Raw genomic sequence first — 21,652 nt, 5'->3', positions numbered from 1 at the left:
TTTCAAGCCTCCCATATTTCCATGTCAAACCTCTAACCCACCATGTCCTAGCAAACCATTGATTGGCTATGTTACCGCTTTGCTCAGCCCCTCTTATACGTTGCTAGTTGCAGGTGAAGATTGGAGACCGTTCCTTGTTGGAACATTAATTACTTGTTGGGATATCATTATATTGCCATGTTATCTTAATGCATCTATATACTTGGTAAAGGGTGGAAGGCTCGGCCTCTCGCCTAGTGTTTTGTTCCACTCTTGCCGCCCTAGTTTCCGTCATATCGATGTTATGTTCCCGGATTTTGCGTTCCTTACGCGGTTGGGTTATAATGGGAACCCCTTGATAGTTCGCCTTGATTAAAGCTTTTCCAGCAATGCCCAACCTTGCTTTTACCATTTGCCACCTAGCCTCTTTTTCCCTTGGGTTTCCGGAGCCCGAGGGTCATCTTATTTAAACCCCCCCGGGCCAGTGCTCCTCTGAGTGTTGGTCCAACTCGTCAGCCGTCGGTGGCTACCAGGGGCAACTCTGGGCTGGCCTACCGGAAGTTTGGACAATCTGAGTGTGCCCTGAGAAAGAGATATGTGCAGCTCCTATCGGGATTTGTCGGCACATTCGGGTGGTGTTGCTGGATTAGTTTTAACCTATCGAAGTGTCTTGAAGAACCGAGGTACCGAGTCTGATCGGAACGTCTCGGGAGGAGGTCTATTCCTTCATTGACTGTGAGACCTTGTCATGGGCTAAGTTGGGACTCCCCTGTAGGGTTTCGAACTTTCGAAAGCTGTGCCCGCGGTTATGGGCAGATGGGAATTTGTTAATGTCCGGTTGTAGACAACTTGAACCTTAATTTAATTAAAATGAATCAACAGTGTGAGTTACCGTGATGGTCTCTTCTCGGCGGAGTCAGGGAAGTGAACACAGTGTTGGAGTAATGCTTGCGCAGGTTGCCCTCTAATTACTCACTCGCGCTTTGCCTCCTCTTCTCGCTCTCTTTTGCGAACAGGTTAGCCACCATATATGCTAGTCGCTTGCTGCAGCTCCACTTATATTTACCTTGCCTTACCTATTAAGCTTAAATAGTCTTGATCGCGAGGGTGCGAGATTGCTGAGTCCCCGTGGCTCACAGATTACTGTTAAACCAGATGCAGGGCCTAATGATTCCGCTCCAGGTGACGCGCTTGAGCTCAAGTGGGAGTTCGACGAGGACTCTCAACGATACTATGTTTCTTTTCCTGATGATCAGTAGTGGTGCCCAGTTGGGGTGATAGGGGCCGTGTCGCATGTTGGGTTGTCTTTTATTTTTGGCGCCGTAGACGGGCCATGAGTGTTTGAATGTTGTAATGCTATTTATGTACTTGATTGACGTGGCGAGTGTAAGCCAACTATGTTATCTCCCCTTTTATTATTTATATTACATGGGATGTTGTGAAGATTGCCTAACTTGCTACATATGCCTTCAATGCGATTATGTCTCTGAGTCGTGCCTCGACACGTGGGAGCTATAGTCGCATCGAGGGTGTTATAAGTTGGTAATCAGAGCCTTCCCCGACCTTAGGAGCCCCATTGCTTGATCGTTTTTAGCAGCCGTTGTTGAGTCTAGAAAAATGTTTTGAGTCATTTAGGAATTATATATCAGAGAGTTTAGGAATTATTTTTACTTCCTAGTCTCCTCATTGCTCTGGTAAGGCATCCTGACGTAGAGTTTTGACTCTTCTCTTCTCAAATTTCCCTAAAATAAATTTAGGATCACGCGGGTATCTTGGAATTGTTCCGATGGTTTTGTGACAAGAACATTGTCTTGGTGCCTCCTGTCAGGGGTTTTGTGGAAGTGTCCCGGGGAGTTGAGCTCCGAGGTGTTGTCGTCATAATTTTATCGTTGCAGTTCTAGAATACCTGAGTTTAGTACGCCGACATCGAAAATCTCTTTTATGCAGTTCGTTGGTGAGATAACCTCGACGCCACCCAGTACTGGGGCGGGAGTTCGGGAGTGTCGCCATAACTTGTATAAGGATGCTTTTCGAAGGTTGAGGTAGATGGTTTCCGAAGTTTTCTCGGTTATGTGTTGAAGGATGGATACAGCTGGATGTAGGATTTGCTAGATTTGGGTGAGATATTATGCTTCCCCTATATCCCCAACACCTGATTGCATAACCAGAAAGGTTCGGGAGTTTCATAGGTGGGAATTCTTGTAGCTCTAGTTCTTCTTCCACGGATATTTGGTTTGAGATTGGGATTTCTTACCGAGTATTCGTTCTTGATCCGTACCTTGTTGATTTATTTCTCTACCTTAATTCTACGTGGCTTCTCAATTTATGGATATGTGACCATTTCAAGAGGAATACATTCGTTCATTTTGTTCGGATGTGAAGACTTTATGTTGCAATTTTCATTCCGTTGGATTCAGCTTCATTTATCTGTCTATGTGCTAACGGTGGTCAACCTCTTCAGGATGGCTCCCGCTAAGAGCACCAATCAGAATCAGAATCAGGATCCGCCATCACCTCCACCTCCTCCGGAGGCATGGCAAGCTGTGATGGCAGCAACCAATGCAAACACACAGTTGATCATGCAAATTCTTCAAGAGCGCAATCAAGCGAACCAAGGCAACCAAGGCAACAATCAGAATCACTTTGCTACACTCAACCAGTTCCTTGCTAACGGGCCAAAGACTTTCAGCAATTGTGTTGAGGCAACTAATGCTGACGATTGGCTCGTGGATCTGTGCAAGCATTTCGAGTGCAGTAATGTCAGGCCTGAGGACTTTGTCAAGTTCGCTTCCTTCCAACTCAAAGACCAAGCTGCAGAATGGTTCCAGCAGTACAAGGATTCCAGAGGTGGACGTGTGATTACCTGGGATGAATTCCGTCAAGATTTCAGAGCTCACCATATCCCTCAGAGCGTGGTTGAAAGCAAGCGTGAGGAATTCCACAACCTCAAGCAAGGCTCTTTGTCTGTCTATGACTACAACAAGTTGTTCCAGAAGCTCGCCTGCTTTGCCAAGCAGGACGTTCCTGATGAGAAGAGCATGATATACCAGTTCAGGGGTGGTCTCAGAGAAGAAATCCAGCTAGCTCTTGTTCTCTTTGAGCCCTTGAGGTACGATGAGTTCTACAACATGGCATTGAAGCAAGAGGCCGCTCAACTGAGGTGTGATGCTTCCAAGAAGCGAGTCAGAGACACTACTCCTTCTTCCTCTACTCAAGTGGCCAAGCAGCAGAAATATTGGCTTCCTCCTCCTCCGTTCCGTCAGCCGTATCAGAAGAGCAAAGGTGGCAGTGGTTCTTCCCACCCACCCAACCCTGGCTTTCAGAACAAGACTTCGTCTCAAGCTCCAAGATCGAGTGCTCCGTACCACCGTCCACTTTCAGAGGTCACGTGCAACAAGTGCCAACAGAAGGGTCACTATGCCAACAAGTGTTTCAACCAGAGGCGTCTTCCTCCTCCTCCTCCTGTCAAATCGGCAAGTACAGCTGTGGTCAAGCATAACCCCAAGCACGCCAAGGTCAACTTGATGAACACAGCTCGGGCAGAGGACTCGTCAGATGTCATCATGGGTAACCTTCCTGTTAACGATGTTCCCGCAAAAGTTCTTTTTGACACTGGTGCATCGCATTGTTTCTTCTCGAAGCCTTTTGCATCTAAGCATGAGTTGACTTCCCAAGTTATGCATAAACCGTTAGCAGTTGTCTCTCCGGGTAAATGTTTGCTCGCTAACCACGAGATTCCGGATATTTCTATCATGATGGGTGATTTCAAGTTTCTAGCTTCTCCTATGGTTCTTGGTAACTCGGATATTGATCTTATTCTCGGAATGGATTGGCTTTCTAAGCACAAGGCTAAGCTTAATTGTGTAGCCAGACAGATTCAATTGACTCATTCGTCTGAGGATGTAATTGTCTTTGCCACTCGGGATAATACTATCCGTCTGTTTTCTCTCAATGAGAAGGGTGAACTGGATGCTATCTCACAAATTCCAGTCGTTTGCGAATATCAAGACGTCTTTCCAGAAGAGCTTCCAGGAATGCCTCCGCACCGGCCAGTTGAATTCGTCATCGATCTTGAGCCTGGCACGGAACCAGTGTGCAAGCGTCCTTACAAGCTCGGACCTGAAGAGTTGAAGGAGCTGAAGAAGCAACTCGATATTCAAGAGAGAATGGGTCTCATCCGGCCTAGTTCTTCTCCGTGGGGTTGTGGTGTTCTTTTTGTGAAGAAGAAGGATGGAACGGACCGACTTTGTGTTGAGTACCGTCCATTGAACAAGAAGACCATCAAGAACAAATACCCACTTCCCAACATCAATGAGTTGTTCTAACAACTCAAAGGTGCCCAAGTATTCTCCAAGCTTGATCTCCGTATGGGTTATCATCAGATTCGAATCCGTGAGCAAGATATTCCCAAGACGGCTTTCAGGACAAGCTATGGGTCATATGAATACACTGTCATGTCTTTTGTCCTCGTCAACGCTCCTCCGACGTTCTCTCGCATGATGAACTTCATCTTCAACGCCTACAACAATGACTTCGTTTTGGTCTATCTCGATGACATTCTGGTTTTCTCGAAGAACAAGGAAGATCATGCCAAGCACTTGCGTTTGGTACTCGATAAGCTGAGGGAACACCAGTTCTACGCCAAGTTCTCCAAGCGCAAATTTTGGCTCGATGAGGTTCTTTATCTTGGTCATATCATCTCAGCCAAGGGCATTGCGGTGAATCTTGAGAAGGTGTCTGCAATTGTGAATTGGGAACCCCCTCAGAGCGTGAAGCAACTCCGTAGCTTCCTCGGTCTCGCAAGCTATTGTCGAAGATTCGTTGAAAAAATTTCTAAGATCGCGAAGCCTCTCTCAAATCTTCTTCAGAAGCACGTCAAGTACGTTTGGTCTCCGGAGTGTGACATTGCTTTCAACACTTTGAAAGAGAAATTGATCACCGCTCCAGTTCTGACTCCGCCTGATGAATCCAAGCCGTACGAGGTCTTTTGTGATGCCTCTCTCCAAGGTCTTGGTGCAGTGTTGATGCAAGAGAAGAAAGTTGTGGCTTATACCTCTCGCCAGTTGAAGCCCAATGAGAAGAACTATCCCACTCATGATCTCGAGTTGGCGGCAGTTGTGTATGCTCTTTTGACTTGGAGACATCTCTTATTGGGAAGAAAAGTGGACATTTTCACTGATCACAAGAGTCTCAAGTACATCTTCACTCAGCCTAATCTCAACCTCAGGCAGACTCGATGGGTCGAAATGATTCAAGAGTATAATCCAAGTATCGAGTATACTCCAGGCAAGGCCAATGTGATTGCTGACGCATTGAGCAGGAAGGCTTATTGCAACAGTCTGATTCTCAAGCCTTATCATCCCGAGCTTTGTGAACCTTTCCGCAAACTTAATCTGCAAGTTGTTCCTCAAGGTTTCCTCGCCAACCTTCAAGTCTCTCCTACCTTGGAAGACTAGATTCGCCAAGCTCAGCTTCTTGATGCTATGGTGAAAAAGGTGAAGATTGGGATTGCCAAGAGTCAACCCAAGTACAAGTGCTATCGCCTTGATGACAAGGATACTCTCTTCTTCGAGGATCGTATTGTTGTGCCCAAAGGTGACCTTCGTAAAGTGATCATGAACGAGGCTCACAATTCTCTCCTCTCCATCCACCCTGGGAGCACGAAGATGTATCAGGACCTCAAGCAGGCTTATTGGTGGACTCGAATGAAGCGCGAGATTGCTCAATTCGTGAATGAATGTGATGTCTGCAGAAGAGTGAAGGCAGAACATCAAAGGCCAGCGGGTCTCCTCCAACCTCTTGCCATTCCAGAATGGAAGTTTGACCACATTGAGATGGACTTCGTGACTGGGTTTCCAAAGTCCAAACGTGGCAATGATGCTATATTCGTTGTCATCGACAAACTCACTAAAGTGGCTCACTTTCTGCCTATCAAAGAGTCTATCACTGCAGCTCAATTGGCGGAACTCTATACCTCTCGAATTGTCTCTCTGCATGGTATTCCACAAGTGATCTCTTCAGACCGTGGCAGCATCTTTACCTCCAAGTTTTGGGATTCTTTTCAGAAGGGCATGGGCACCAACATCCGCTTCAGCACAGCTTTCCATCCTCAAACTAGCGGTCAAGTCGAGCGTGTCAATCAGATTCTTGAAGATATGCTCAGGGCTTGTGTGATCTCCTTCGGCATGAAGTGGGAGGATTGTCTTCCTTATGCTGAATTCTCCTACAACAACAGTTTTCAAGCAAGTTCGGGCAAGGCCCATTTGAAATTCTGTATGGCAGGAAGTGTCGTACCCCTCTCAACTGGTCTGAAACCGATGAACGTCAACTTTTGGGTAATGACTTAATCATAGAGGCAGAGGAAATGTGCAAAGTCATTCGAGATATCCTCAAAGCAGCCCAATCCCGCCAGAAGAGCTACTATGACAGTAAGCACCGTGATTTGGCTTTTGAGATCAGAGATCATGTTTACCTCCGCGTCTCTCCTATGAAAGGTACTCGTCGCTTCGGTGTCAAAGGGAAGCTTGCCCCTAGATACGTCGGACCTTTCAAGATTGTCAGCAAGAGAGGCGATCTCACCTATCAACTCGAGCTTCCTTCAAACTTAGCAAATGTTCATGACATGTTCCATGTCTCTCAGCTCCGAAAGTGCTTCAAGACTCCTGACCGCACCGTCAACTTCGAGGACATTGAGCTCCAAGAAGATCTCTCCTATCGTGAGCACCCCGTTGCTATTCTTGAAGAGACTGAACGCAAGACTCGCAACAAGTCAATCAAATTCCTCAAAGTCAAGTGGTCACACCATTCCGACCGTGAAGCTACCTGGGAACGCGAGGATCACCTCCGTTCTGAGTACCGATGTTCTTTCAGTCCTAGATCTCGGGACGAGATCCTTTCATAGTGGTGGAGTGTTGTAACACCCCGGATGTAATTTACCCAATATGTACTCCAACTCTTGCCGTTTCCGGCCTTAAGTTATTTTATTTTCTCGGGTTCGGGTTTTTGTCTCCGTGAGTTGTTGTCGTTGTCATGCATCTCATATCATGTCATCATGTGCATTGCATTTGCATACGTGTTCATCTCATGCATTCGAGCTTTTTCCCCGTTGTCCGTTTTGCATTCCGGCGCTTCGTTCTCCTCCAGTGGTCATTTCTACCTTTCTTTCGTGTGTGGGGATTAAACATTTCCGAATTTGACCGGGACTTTCCAAGCGGCCTTGGTTTACTACCCGTAGACCGCCTGTCAAGTTTCGTATCATTTGGACTTCGTTTGATACTCCAACGGTTAACCGAGGGACCGAAAAGGCCTCGTGTGTGTTGCAGCCCAACACCCCTCCAATTTGGCCCAAAACCCACCAAAACCCTCTCCATCATCTAGAGCGTTCGATCACGATCGCGTGGCCGAAAACCACACCTCATTTGGACTCTCCTAGCTCCCTCTACCTATAAATATAGCCTCCCCTCCGAAAATCCCGGATCATTTCGCACCCTAACCTAGCCCCCGTCCTCTCCGTGCGCCGGACAACGTCCGGGCCGCGCCGGACAACCGCGCCCAGCCAGCCAGGACGCGACACGTGGCACGCCGGCCACCTCCCACCGCCGCGGCCCGCCGAGCCTGGAACCGGCCCCCGCGGCCCACGTTGCCCGCCGCCAGCTACCGCGCGCCCCGCGCCTCCTCACCGCTCACGCGCCGCCGCACTTCGCCCCGGACGGCCGCCGCGTTCCTCACCGGCCGGAGGAGAGCTCCGACTCCGGCGAGCCCTCCTCGCCGCCCGAGCCGGCGCCGACCTCCACCGCGCTCCTCCGTCGTCCTCTCCGCCCGGATCCGGCCACCCCGCCTCTTCCTCATCAACGCCGGCGCCCCCAAGTCCGACTCCGGCGACTCTCCGGCGAGCACCTCGAAACGCGTGCGATCCGGATCTGGATCTGGATCCGAAGGTTTACTTTCTCCTGAAACCCTAGTTCAAATGCCCTTGTTCATCGTGCCGTAACTTTGCATCCGTAACTCCGTTTTGCGCATATAGCATATCAAAATGTTCGTCTCGGAGAGTACATCATTTCATCTCATTGCATCATTTTCATTTGAGTTCATCTTGATGCCCGAAATGCTGTTAGAAGAGTGCTACTTGAGATAATTGTCAGATCTGCTGCTCCAATTAGATATTTGTCATTTTTGCCATGATTATTGTGTGCATGATATGCCCATGAGCTCTACATATGTTTTATTAAGGGTTTTTCCATCTTTCCAGAGGTGCAACCCATGTATTTTTGTGATGTGTGTGGTGACTAGCACAAGCTGGCAAAGTGAGGCACTTGGTAATGATGATTTCAGGGACTTAGCATTTCCACTAAGTCCTTGACCTGTTTATCTCATTATGCCATATGTTCTTGTTGTTTCCTAGTGATCTGTGCCTCTTTTGAGGATGATCAATAAGGATGTTTTGTTAATATTGTATTGCTCTATCCATCCATGTCTTTGTTTGCAATTATGGAGCATCCTAGCTTGAGTCAATCGAGCTCTACTTTTGCTACTTCGTGAATCCGGGCAGATTGTCTACTTGTTAGCAATTTTGCCGGGGATGTTGTAGTTGATCCGTGCATGCTATGTTATTGTTCTTGCCATGTCTAGCTTGCATTTTGTGTATTCTTGATGGGTGTATGCTTAGCTTATCATGACATGCTCCGTAGTGAGTGCATCGAGCTCGTGAACATGCCTACTTGATATCTGTTTTCAGCATGTTCCAGTTTTCACTAAGTCTGAAAACTGATTATGTTTTGCCATGTTCACATGCTTGTAAATGTGTTTTCTGATCCCTTTTGGCTCAAGGTCACTAAGGGACTTTTGTTAAGCTTTTTGAGTAGCTACATGCCATGTTTTACTTTGCCATGTTCAGGTCCTGTAGCATGTAGTTTTGTTGCTCCAAAGAGTGCTACCTGATCTGAGATTCCAGACAAGTGTTAATTTCACTAAGTCTGAAATTTATTTTCAAAGTTGAGGCCAGGTTCATGCATTCCTTGCCAAATCTTGCATATGCATACCGCATCGCATCCCGCATAGCGTACCATCTTTGCATCTTGTTGTTTGAGTTTGCACGTGGTTGATTGTGCTCCGTTTGCTTGTTTGTCTTGTTTGGGTAGAGCCGGGAGACGAGTTCGCTAACGAGGAGCCCGTTGAGTTTGCTTTCGAGGATCCAGTCAACTCTGACAATTTTGCAGGCAAGATGATCATACCCTCGAAATCACTACTATCTTTGCTTTGCTAGATGCTCGCTCTTTTGCTATGCCTATGCTACGATGCCTACCACTTGCTTTCAAGCCTCCCATATTGCCATGTCAAACCTCTAACCCACCATGTCCTAGCAAACCGTTGGTTGGCTATGTTACCGCTTTGCTCAGCCCCTCTTATAGCGTTGCTAGTTGCAGGTGAAGATTGGAGACCGTTCCTTGTTGGAACATTAATTACTTGTTGGGATATCATTATATTGCCATGTTATCTTAATGCATCTATATACTTGGTAAAGGGTGGAAGGCTCGGCCTCTCGCCTAGTGTTTTGTTCCACTCTTGCCGCCCTAGTTTCCGTCATATCGATGTTATGTTCCCGGATTTTGCGTTCCTTACGCGGTTGGGTTATAATGGGAACCCCTTGATAGTTCGCCTTGATTAAAGCTTTTCCAGCAATGCCCAACCTTGCTTTTACCATTTGCCACCTAGCCTCTTTTTCCCTTGGGTTTCCGGAGCCCGAGGGTCATCTTATTTAAACCCCCCCGGGCCAGTGCTCCTCTGAGTGTTGGTCCAACTCGTCAGCCGTCGGTGGCTACCAGGGGCAACTCTGGGCTGGCCTACCGGAAGTTTGGACAATCTGAGTGTGCCCTGAGAAAGAGATATGTGCAGCTCCTATCGGGATTTGTCGGCACATTCGGGTGGTGTTGCTGGATTAGTTTTAACCTGTCGAAGTGTCTTGAAGAACCGAGGTACCGAGTCTGATCGGAACGTCTCGGGAGGAGGTCTATTCCTTCGTTGACCGTGAGAGCTTGTCATGGGCTAAGTTGGGACTCCCCTGCAGGGTTTTGAACTTTCGAAAGCCGTGCCTGCGGTTATGGGCAGATGGGAATTTGTTAATGTCCGGTTGTAGGCAACTTGAACCTTAATTTAATTAAAATGAATCAACAGTGTGAGTTACCGTGATGGTCTCTTCTCGGCGGAGTCCGGGAAGTGAACACGGTGTTGGAGTAATGCTTGCGCAGGTTGCCCTCTAGTTACTCGCTCGCGCTTTGCCTCCTCTTCTCGCTCTCTTTTGCGAACAGGTTAGCCACCATATATGCTAGTCGCTTGCTGCAGCTCCACTTATATTTACCTTGCCTTACCTATTAAGCTTAAATAGTCTTGATCGTGAGGGTGCGAGATTGCTGAGTCCCCGTGGCTCACAGATTACTGTTAAACCAGATGCAGGGCCTGATGATTTCGCTCCAGGTGACGCGCTTGAGCTCAAGTGGGAGTTCGACGAGGACTCTCAACGATACTATGTTTCTTTTCCTGATGATCAGTAGTGGTGCCCAGTTGGGGTGATAGGGACCGTGTCGCATGTTGGGTTGTCTTTTATTTTTGGTGCCGTAGACAGGCCATGAGTGTTTGAATGTTGTAATGCTATTTATGTACTTGATTGACATGGCAAGTGTAAGCCAACTATGTTATCTCCCCTTTTATTATTTATATTACATGGGATGTTGTGAAGATTGCCTAACTTGCGACATATGCCTTCAATGCGATTATGTCTCTAAGTCGTGCCTCGACACGTGGGAGCTATAGTCGCATCGAGGGTGTTATAGTTTTGCCGTTGAAGGAGGCCAACCCTGCTCAAACAGGGACCAGATCTGCTGGAGGAAGAAATCCCTGCGCTTGCAGCTTCGCCAATCGGCTATGGGACATAGAACACCTCTCCCACTCGCCTCTCTCTAGGTTGGAACGGGAAGAGGAGCTGGGATTGTTGGCCATGTTGGAATGGTCTTGCCTGGCGGTCTCTGAGGATTTTCTCCGCTTGGTGCCGAAAGGATCTGAGATCCATTCTCTTTAAATAGATACTCTTCCTTGCAGGATTGGGGTGTTATTTACAAAAAATACCCTGACTGGCCACATTCCCTCGACACGTGGAAAATGAGGACATTAAGCGCGCAGAAGCCAAGGGGAGACATCGAATCTACGGCCGAATACACTACTTGGAAATCATTAAAGGAGGAACCCGCCTTGCAATACCGAAGACAATCTGTGTGGTGAACACCTTGCTATTGAAGACTGGTTCGGGGGCTACTGAGGGAGTCCTGGACTAAGGGGGTCCTCGGGCGTCCGGCCTGTTATCTATGGGCCGGACCGATGGGCTGTGAAGTATGAAGACCGAATACTACACCCGTGTCCGAATAAGACTCTCCTTGGCATGGAAGGCAAGCTTGGCGAACAACTATGAAGATTCCATCTTATGTAACCGACTCTATGTAACCCTAGATCCCCCCGGTGTCTATATAAACCGGAGGGTGTAGTCCGGAAAGGATATACTCAATACCTTAGTCATACAGGCTAGACTTCTAGGGTTTAGCCATTACGATCTCGTGGTAGATCAACTCTTGTAATACTCATATTCATCAATATCAATCAAGCAGGACGTAGGGTATTACCTCTATCAAGAGGGACCGAACATGGGTAAAACTTCGTGTTCCTTGTCTCCTGTTACCATCAACCTTAGACGCACAGTTCGGGACCCCCTACCCGAGATCCACCGGTTTTGACACTGGCAGAGGCCGCATGGCACATGGGGATTGGCCGCGGGCGGCGCTAGGTGGCGGAGGAGCCAATCGGGGCGTGCCAAGTGGCAATGGAGGGGTGGATCTCGCCAGAATTTGAGGAGGAGGGGGGTTGGCTGTGGATGGAGGCGGCGGATCCGAGGAGAAGGGGGGTCTAGGGGTAGGGGAAGACTAGGGTAGCCCATTTTGGAAGGGGGTGTCTATATATAGACATGAGCTAGGCTTACAGGGGGTTTGGGGGGCTTTCGGACCCTCCGATCTTGATCGGACGGCACCGTACGCGAGGAGGGGTAGGTTGGAACTTGTGGGTTGTGGAGAAGGCCTCCGGCTAAGAGGAGAGAGAGAGAGAGAGAGAGAGAGAGAGAGAGAGAGAGCAGTTTTCGGAGACTGAAAACGTCCGCGTATGACCGACTATAATGCCGCTATATGTTTAACGGTTGGGCTATCAAACGAGCTCTGAATGCGACGAAACTTGGCAGGCACTCTATTGACAACATAACAACACCGCATGCCAACTTTCAAACCATTCCAAGAACCTTTCCCGGCCACCTATAAAATAATATTTTGAAGGTGCCGCGGGCGCGTGCAAGTGTGTCTGGGCTCAGAACGGACAACGGACGAAACTGGGGGAACCCGGACGGATGCAAGTTTTGAAAACATGATGATGCAATGCACATGATAACATGGCAAGATGCAACACGCAAGCGAATGACATGGCAACAACGCGCATAACTGGAAGACACCTGGCGCAACGGTCTCGGGGCGTCACACATTTATAAGGGAAACCGGGCCGAAAACAGTACAAGGCACGATCTAGCTAGCAGACATAAGACCATCACCATGAGAGACACAAGTAGATGTGGGGTGTCGTCGAGAGATCACAATACCAGGACTTTGCAAACAACCGAACGCATCGGCGGGCAAACCGGCCCCAAGGCACAACTCAGGAGCATCCACAATCAACGAGTGTCATCCCAGACACGAACCTTGACTGGGGCTCCACCATAGAAAAATGGAACAAATAGCAATTTGAGAGGCATCTTGCACCATCCTTGAGCAAAGATGGGTCGAGACAACACCAAGAGCACCAAGCTCGCCGCAACACAACGGTAACCATGAGAGGGTCTTGAGCAACCATTACCAACCTGAGCCGCACGAGAACACCACCACCGTAGGTGAAGAGCTTCAATCAACCGAGACCATCCATGATGCCTCAAGGCTATTGGTGCAGTCGAAAGGCAACGAGCGACCGAGTCCACACCCGGACGAAGAGTCACACGCCGCCGAGTCTACATCGCAACACGCCGCCACCCTATTAAGCTATAGAGATATTCGTCAAAATGGTTTCCATAGTGAAACCTACGCCAACAACAAAGAGAAATATCTTCTCTTTATCACATGCAACGGATATGGCAAGCACATTCTCTATGTATCATCTGGGTTGTACTACACATATTACAGAACCCGTAGCACATGTTGCATGCGAGATAGTTTTCCAGAGTGTCTTTTGCATGACAAACTTGGCATTCCAGCTTTGGTCATCATTGACATTGGGTTGAAACCGAAACTATCAGCAATTCCAATGGTTTATGATTATTATGATGCTTAATTCTTACAATATTTGGATTTTGTGTGCACTATATGTGACACGGGGAGGCAAATTTTAAGGCTCGCACACCTTAAAGTGTATGCCTAACCACTCAGACTCCTTGAATGCATCAAGTCGAGGTAAATGGCTCTTCCCAACCATTGAGTAGACTATTCAGGTATTCCATGGTTCTAAAAGACATATCTACATGATGGTCTTAAGTGTGTGCTTTATTCACACGAAACCATTGACTTATTATCCTGACAATGATTTCAACCAAATCGAATGGATAACATTGCAGAATTCTCCTTGAGTGCCTTCTCTATGGCCCTCAGATTGAAGTTTAGCACTTTGTCCTAATGTTTAGACTCAAAATGGTTTGGTAGAATCCTATCCAAAGAGTTAAGCTCATTGCATTATCTTTACTTTGTAATTGCAACTTACCAACTTTACGTTGGAGTCATGCAGTTTTACACACTCATGACAGAACTGCATAATATTATTCCCCTCTATCTTTGATATGTGGATATCTACCAAGTATTTCCTATCTGCGGTAATTCAGTTGCATACCGATATCACCATCCGGTGTACATCATTGGCCCCTCAACATATAGTTGGGATCTATGTGAGGAATAACTGTATGACCGTCAATACCTCAGGCCCCTCACATGGTGAGTTATTCAAGGCCAGTATGCTGATTCAATGAGGAACATTTCCAGGCATTAGGGGGAGATTTCAAGTACCATAAAGAATGCCAGGAAATTAGTGGAATGTTCAACACATTTTTGCCTCAAATCCACGTACTCAAAGATCTGAACCATGCGTTCAGAACATTTGCAACACATTGCAAATAACCTGCCAGATTCATTTGCTGACTATAAAGGTGTCACACAATCCTACAATCCTGCAAAATATGCCTGAAAGAGTGAAGGTACCAATAAGAATCACTCCACTCCCCGTTCGAAGCAATAGGGGGAGATGTATGGCAGTAGTACATCAGGATTTAGCTTCTTGCAAGCAAGGATATCAAGGCCTGTGAATCAGTAAATGCAAGTCAACTTCACGTTGACAGACACCTAATGGGTAGTATACACCTAGTGGACGGGAAACCTCCACCAACCCAGGTCATAGTGCACACAATGACCGGGACATCGGAATACCCGACTCAACCGCATTAGGAAATCGCGAGCAGTCACCATGGGCAACGATATTTCCATCAACTATATATTGATATATAAATTCTAGAGAAACATATAACCGGAAGTCTACAATTGTCGACATACATTTCTCAACTAGATTGAAAAAACCTTTCAAGTGATTCAGATCCAAAGACCATAGCCATGGCAAAGTGTGAACAACACTCAGACTGAACTCAAGCAAAGGGTATAATCTTGGTAGAAATAATCTTGATCAATAATGGGAAGGTATTCATAAGCAATACCTACACCAGTTTTCTTCTGAAAACAGAATTGAGAACAACAAGGTGGTGAAATATAGAGCAAGTATTGTAGCACAAGGGTTCACGCAGATACCCAACTATTCTCCAGAGGTGGAATCTCTTTCTGATAACTTATATCATTGGCAGCATAAAATCATCTATCTTTGCAGTTGATAGATATAGTGATTACATATCCATGTGGATCACTAGATTCAGACATATATGATTGATACCCGATGGAATCCCAATTCTGAATCGAAATACAAAATGCAACATACACTGTGTAGAATCAGTAAGTCACCATACGACTTATTGTTGTCGGTACATATGGTACAACCGACGTAGTGGGTTCCTTATGCACAAGGATTACTCCTACAATGATGATTATCCATATTTGTGTGTCTGCAATTGTGACACATGTAATCATCTAAATGACGGAGTTTAAAATGAAGGATTTGGATAAACCAAAATACCGCTCGTTACTACAACTTGAGCACCTTCATTCATACATTATGATTTACTATGTTGTCTATATCCAAATTATATTGGAGAAATTCATTGTGGACAAATCTTATCCATCCATAACTCTCATGGTAGTTCATTCTCTAGACTAGAGAAAGATCGAGTTAGACCAAGAGATGATGGAAATGAGATATTGGGACTCAACGTTCCATAAGCCATTGGATCCACCAAACACAATTGGTTGGTACTTAAGAATATCTTTCAATATCTCCAAGGCATCAAACATTTTGTCCTGGTTTTTCAGTTTCACAGAAATGTGAACACCGATATCATTGGATACATCGATCAGATCCCCACTATGTCAGATCGTAGACAAGCTTAGTGTTCCTACTAGGTGTGGTAGCCCTCTCATGAAGAGTCTTCGAAACAGACATCATGGCTACATCCACCAACCATTATCTCAAAGATAATGTTGCTTGTGTTGTCCGGATGCAAACAGGTTACGTAATAAGCAATATCACTATATTGCATATCTTGTAAGTCAAATTATGTGACTGATTTGTTCACCAAGTCTCTACCAACTTCTACATTCTGAAAATATGTTCATGGAATTGTATATGACGGCTTCGGAATTTGCAAGAATCATGGGGAGTATGTTCCTGAATTGTTCCTGTTAAGAGCATTATATTATACTCTTTTTCCCTTCATGAATTTACTTTATAGGTTCTCAAGAAGGTTTTTAATGAGGTAATATCAACAAAGACCATATGTCATATTTTCTGTTTTCCCCACCGGAGTTTTTAAGAAAGTATATATGACATATTTATTGTCCTTTAATTCTATGGGTTTTTCTCATATTGAGTTAAACAGACAATAATCATTATATGTTGCGGCATTTTCTTCTTATTTTTCCTATTGGGTTTGAAGGAGTTTTGGCAACATATCAAACACCTCTATCCTCATTTTTCCCACAGGGTTTTGGAGAAAACTTTATCAAGATGATGTCTGCTCACAAGATCAAACATTGATTAGGGGGAGTGTTAGAATTAATTAACCATGTGTTAATTATGGGATTAATCCCTGCTTGTACTAACCGCAGGCAGTTGTAAAACTGCCGCGTAGGGTTCCTGCCGAACAGGCACCTCCTCTGAACAGACACCTTTTCCAATGATGTCCTTTTCCTTGTATAAATAGCAGATGCCATCTAGTAAAGAAGGGGGTGGATTTCATTTTCCTCTTAACAGTTGCTAAGAAGCAAACGCGCCGGTTCCGACTGAGCAGTCATGGCGCACCGTTATCTCGCGAGGGATTAGCCACATCAAAACATGTTAAAAGGTCATCATGTTTTGCGACTGCTAAAAATTCGATGTGATGCACTTTGGAACGATTCTGTAAAATGATGGTTTTTTGCATTGTGCGACACTTGATGACACCGCCGAGGTGGCTTTGGTTAACAACGCGACATGTCACCATACGTAGTTGGGGCGAGTTTGGATCTAGATGACATGCTTACTACACTTAAAAGAACTTGATGAGAATGACAACTTTTAAAGTTCAAGAAACCATACATTCAGTAAGCTTGTCTTAACTTGATTCGTTCTTTCTCGTACTACTTAGAACAAAACTCTTCAACCTGGGAGCTATTGCCAAATTAGTAGTCAACCGAGCTGTTGCACAGCGATGAAACGAAGTAAAACAACCTACACCTGCTGCTGAAAATCATCAGTCAGAGTCGTCATCAACCCAATCACATATATCCGGGGGGCCCCAGTAATACACTGTTGGCGGGGGCAGTGTCCACCTACAATAGATAACCGATCTCAGCATAAATTTCACCCACATTACATCATGTGAAATAAAAGGAGGAAGTAACGTAAATCATGAGACAAACGAGAACATGTTTGGGTCCCGAAGTGCATACAAGCGCGACTCTCAGATTGACAGAATACCTGTTGTTCAATAAAGTATCACATTCGCCGGGGGGACGCTCAGCCACTATTAACTTTGCAGCAACCGTTGCCCCGTCCTTGGGTCTCTGTATGAGTGCCTGTTCAGCAACGCACAGATACATTGATGTTAGCTTAGTGAATCAACTAAAACACCCCAGGCAGGCGGGTACCTGGACTAACCTTGAGGATGACTGGTCTACGCTCATGCATTGCAACCTCCATTTTGTCCAGGAGCAACGAAGTAAGCTGGGAAATGGGAATGGATGAAAACCATAAGCTCCACACAGTCAAGGGGAACCAATTCAGGGATCGATGAGAACTGATTTGCCGTATACAAAAAGTAGACTACAGGGTTGAACGGACAGCAAGTCAGGTAGAATAGTGGATGTGAAAGGGAAAAGGGAGAGGGGTGGAGGAAGGAAAAGGTTTAGGTAAAGAGGAGCAGGGAAGCAGTAGATACAATATCGCTCACTGAGCGGCCAGACCTCACAGAACCAAATGTGGTTTCAGGTCATATAAGTCGTCATTTTTCTATGCTGAATGATGTTTTACTTTATGTAACCTAAATAGGTCAAAATATTCTCTCGACAGACATATGGATATGTAACCCATGAAAAGTACAGACAAAGAGTTGCTGGCATTTGGCTCTCCCATCAAAATTACTTGTCGTTGATCATCAGTTTCTTCAGCTCAATGCAGCTGAGGGACTTAAGTTTTGATAAGGAGATTGCCTACTGCACTAGCGTGCATTACTCTCCTTTTTTTTTGCGAATGCGTGTGCATTTCTCTCCAGATGGATGATGCTATAACGCTTGTATGCAGACTGCAATGTTGATACCTTCTTGCTAAGACATACTCTACATAGCATCAGCAAGCAGTTTGAAGCCTAATACTACATCCTAATATTATGAAACATTTCAAGGAAAATCTACTTATATGACATGACATTCATCTATCCAAACTAAATATTTCAATATAGTCCATTAGCAAAAGTTTCAAAGGTTTGCCTACACATATCTCAAAAATGGCACGTATTTCTCACTGGAGGAGTACTTATGAACACACAATTTAAGATCCATCATAAACATCCTAAATTTTAACTAGGTGCAAAGCAATTATGATCACAAAAAACGTATCAAACCGGATTGTATTTATTTGCGTACAATTTCTAAAACCCACAAAATTTATTACGCAATTTCTCTAGGCCTCCCTTCAAAAGTTATGACAACCCAATCCACCAACCCGTAATAGAGACAAAATTAAAATCGGGACTAAAGAAAAAGAGAGTAGGACTGGCAGTGGCAAGAAGGGAAGTGCATTATTTTATGGCAGTATCAATATTGTACACATCCATAGTAGCATAAACATTTCCCATCAAAAAATAATACCTGTGCTATAGAGTGCAAAACAACCCCATCAAGTTGATTAAGGATATCACCAACCTCAACGCCCCCACAATTTGCAGATGATGCTTCAGGAATCTATGAAATATATGTGATCAACAGATTAAGTCAATGCAAACCAAGGACAGAGAAAGAGCAAGCAGAACACAACAACCTGAAATCGTCAGATCATTTACTGAACAGTGTCATCTCATGCTAGTTATCTTGTCAAGTGTCCCAACAAAAGTAATTGCAGTTGATTAAAAGGGAAAGAGTTGAAAAAAGTGGCCTGGGTGTGGGACCGCAGGTTGGAGAATTGGCCGGTGGATAAGTACCATGTCCACAAAAACTCCAGAAGGTGGCTTAGAGAACTTATGGCATATTTCCTCCAGTCTGGCTGATTCCAACAAGTGAAGGGAACGACCCCTTATTCCAAGCCAAGGTTGTTTGACTTCCCTGCACTCACCACAAAATTTCGTTGCATGCATTAATGTTTGGTCATAACAAGTATAGTAAACACCTCACACATAATATGAATTGGACGCCGATAAGTGCCACACGTGTGGGCGTTAGGGAGTCCACCCACACATTTTGTGTGGTGTATAAGAGGAACAGCCCACACACCTATGTGTGGGCAAAACAACTAGCGCCCACACGCCTCTTTTTTTCCCTCCCGATCCCTCTCACACGCGTGCGTGTGGGCGAAGTTGATAACGCACACACGCCCGTATGTCAGGCCTCGTACCTCCTGGTCCCGCACGCCACGCGTGACGGTCACCGCGCGCCCGCAGTTGCCATGGTCCAGACCCTCGTCCATGTTCGTTTAACTGCAGTTGCCATGTCGCTGAACTACGGTTGCCATGTCGGACAACTGCAGTTGCCATGGTTGCTCAACTGCAGTTGCCATGTATGGTCTGATCTAATGTAGTTGCCATGATTTCATAACTTTAGGAGTTGCCACATACTAACACTAGGCAGTTGAATGAGTTGCCATGTGCTCACAAGCATGCTAGGGCAGTTGCCATGTAAAAAGGAAGAGTTGCCATCTGCTTACGTGCACGTTAGGGCAGTTGCCATGTACATGCACGTTAGGGCAGTTGCCATGTACCGTGCAAAAACATATGGCAACTCGGTAAAAGAGAGTTGCCATCTGCTTACGTGCACACTAGGCAGTTGCCGTGTACCCTGCAAAACACATGGCAAACTCGGATAAAAAAAGAGAGTTGCCACCTGCTTATAAAGCACACTAGGGGCAGTTGCCATGTGCACTGCAAAACACATGGCAACTAGCAGCTTGGGTGTGGGAGAGGAGACGGGCGTGTGGGCGAGATGGCAAATGCCCACACACTAGCCCTTGTGTGTGCGTGCAAAGTGGCGTGTGGGCGAACTGCTGAACGCCCACACACCAGCCCCTCCTATGTGGTGAAACGGCCGTGTGGGCGACCGGCTGAACGCCCACACACCAGGCCTGTCCTACGTGGCACTAGAAATATGCCAAGATTCGTGCGCTCACGAACGGACGCAGATCCACGCGTGTGGGCGCGTGTGGGCGTTAACATTTCCGTATGAATTATGCTAGAAGGTGAAGAAAAAACTGATAAGTTGAACACAATAACTTACCCATATGCTTTGAAGTGTCTCAGGCATCTCCCAACAATCTGAACTGGCAAGAAGGGGGTGGTTCTCTCATCTATGAAATTCATCCCAAGAATCCTTTTCTCTAAATCCACCAGAAGCCCCCCAATAAAAAAATTCTGGAATAGCGATATAAATAATTGAACATGAACAAGTATTCATTAAATGAGATCTATAAGAAACACACCCATAGAAATATGAGCACTTGTGGAGCTTTAGTTTCTATCAACACAAGCAGAACCAGAGCTCCCTAAGAGTAGTATTGAATCTGTTATCCTTTTAAATAAACTTTTACCTGCTCAAATTGGCAAGTGCTGACCATGAGTTCATCGCAATCTAACTCGCAAGCTGCGCGGAGTGTCTCCCCACGTTTCATCTGCAACCTCCCAGACTCAAATTTCCTGGCAACAGCAACCACCGGACCAGGCGTCAAGAAATAGGAGTCTGGGAGGTCGTTGAGCATCGCCGCGGGGAGTTTGGCTCGCGCAATGGAAACAATGGCGACATTATACAGCAAGTCGTACATGAGCAACCGCCCCTTCACAACCTTCTTGTTATGCAGGAGCACCTCGATCTGCAACCCTCACCAATCAATCAGCACATTATGAAGAAACAGAGCAACTGATGGAGGCAGGCAATCTGCTGACCTTGACGGCGTGCGGTTCGTGCACCTCGGTGTCACTTTCGGGCTTCCTGATGAGAGATGCAGATGTTATGATCCAGGTGGCAGAGCCCTCATGAGCGACGACCGTGCCCGTGCAGGCGAAGGTGGACGGAGGATCCCCATCTGCCCAGTTGGAAAGGCCAAGAGACAAATTGCTCGCGTCGCGTGAGAGTTAGGCAGTATAGAATACTACTACTGTAATAAGATACTAGGACATCGCATATCCGCAATAATCCGCAAGGGCAACAAGAAATTACCAGTGGAGGCGGATATGGAGACGACGGACTTGCACACGCTCAGCGCCGCGTCCCTCGCCCTCAAGCCCTCGGCGCTGAAATCGTTGTCGTCGTCCGAGTTGCTCTCGCCGTCGTGGTCGGAGGAGGAGGAGGGGGAGGGAGGGCAAGCGGGCTTCGGCTTCGGCTCCGGCTCCGATTGAGTGCCATGGCCGAACAGCAAGAACACCAGGCGGGCAGCTGCTAGGTCAGAAAGAAAGAATAATTAGTTACTCTGGAAGCACGAGGCAGGTGGGGGCGCGGCGCATCGAAGCCCCCTGTACCTTTGGCTTCTTTTTCCAGGTCTCGTTGTTCCCCTTCTTCCTGATTTCTCTTCTTCTTCGGCGGCATCTCCTCCATTGCCGCCGGCGACCGGGTCAAGTTGGAGAGCGGGTCGGGGTCGGAACTTGGAGGAGAAAGCGGTCACTTAAAGAAATACTGGCAGCCATATTTTTTATTATAACAGAATATAAGAAGACATCGTTTGTCTC

The 21,652-nt window shown here is 46.3% G+C and overlaps 1 protein-coding gene across 1 annotated transcript; it reads right to left on the bottom strand.

The window, feature by feature from the left end:
• Positions 1-16,787: 16,787 nt before the first annotated feature.
• LOC123103780 (putative protease Do-like 14) lies at positions 16,788-21,614 on the bottom strand. The gene is made up of 10 exons (XM_044525463.1): positions 21,446-21,614; positions 21,147-21,362; positions 20,873-21,012; positions 20,521-20,799; positions 20,211-20,344; positions 18,926-19,046; positions 18,597-18,689; positions 17,389-17,454; positions 17,209-17,306; positions 16,788-17,060 (listed from the first exon to the last, which is right to left on the bottom strand). Exons 1-10 carry the CDS (start codon positions 21,519-21,521, stop codon positions 16,982-16,984), a joined length of 1,302 nt encoding a protein of 433 aa, XP_044381398.1. The 5' UTR covers positions 21,522-21,614; the 3' UTR covers positions 16,788-16,981.
• Between the last annotated feature and the right edge of the window lie 38 nt (positions 21,615-21,652).

The sequence above is a fragment of the Triticum aestivum genome, chromosome 5A, assembly GCF_018294505.1.
Source record: "Triticum aestivum cultivar Chinese Spring chromosome 5A, IWGSC CS RefSeq v2.1, whole genome shotgun sequence".
NCBI lineage: Eukaryota > Viridiplantae > Streptophyta > Magnoliopsida > Poales > Poaceae > Triticum > Triticum aestivum.
Note: the sequence above shows the minus strand (reverse complement) of the source record. Positions and strands in the feature narration are given on the sequence as shown.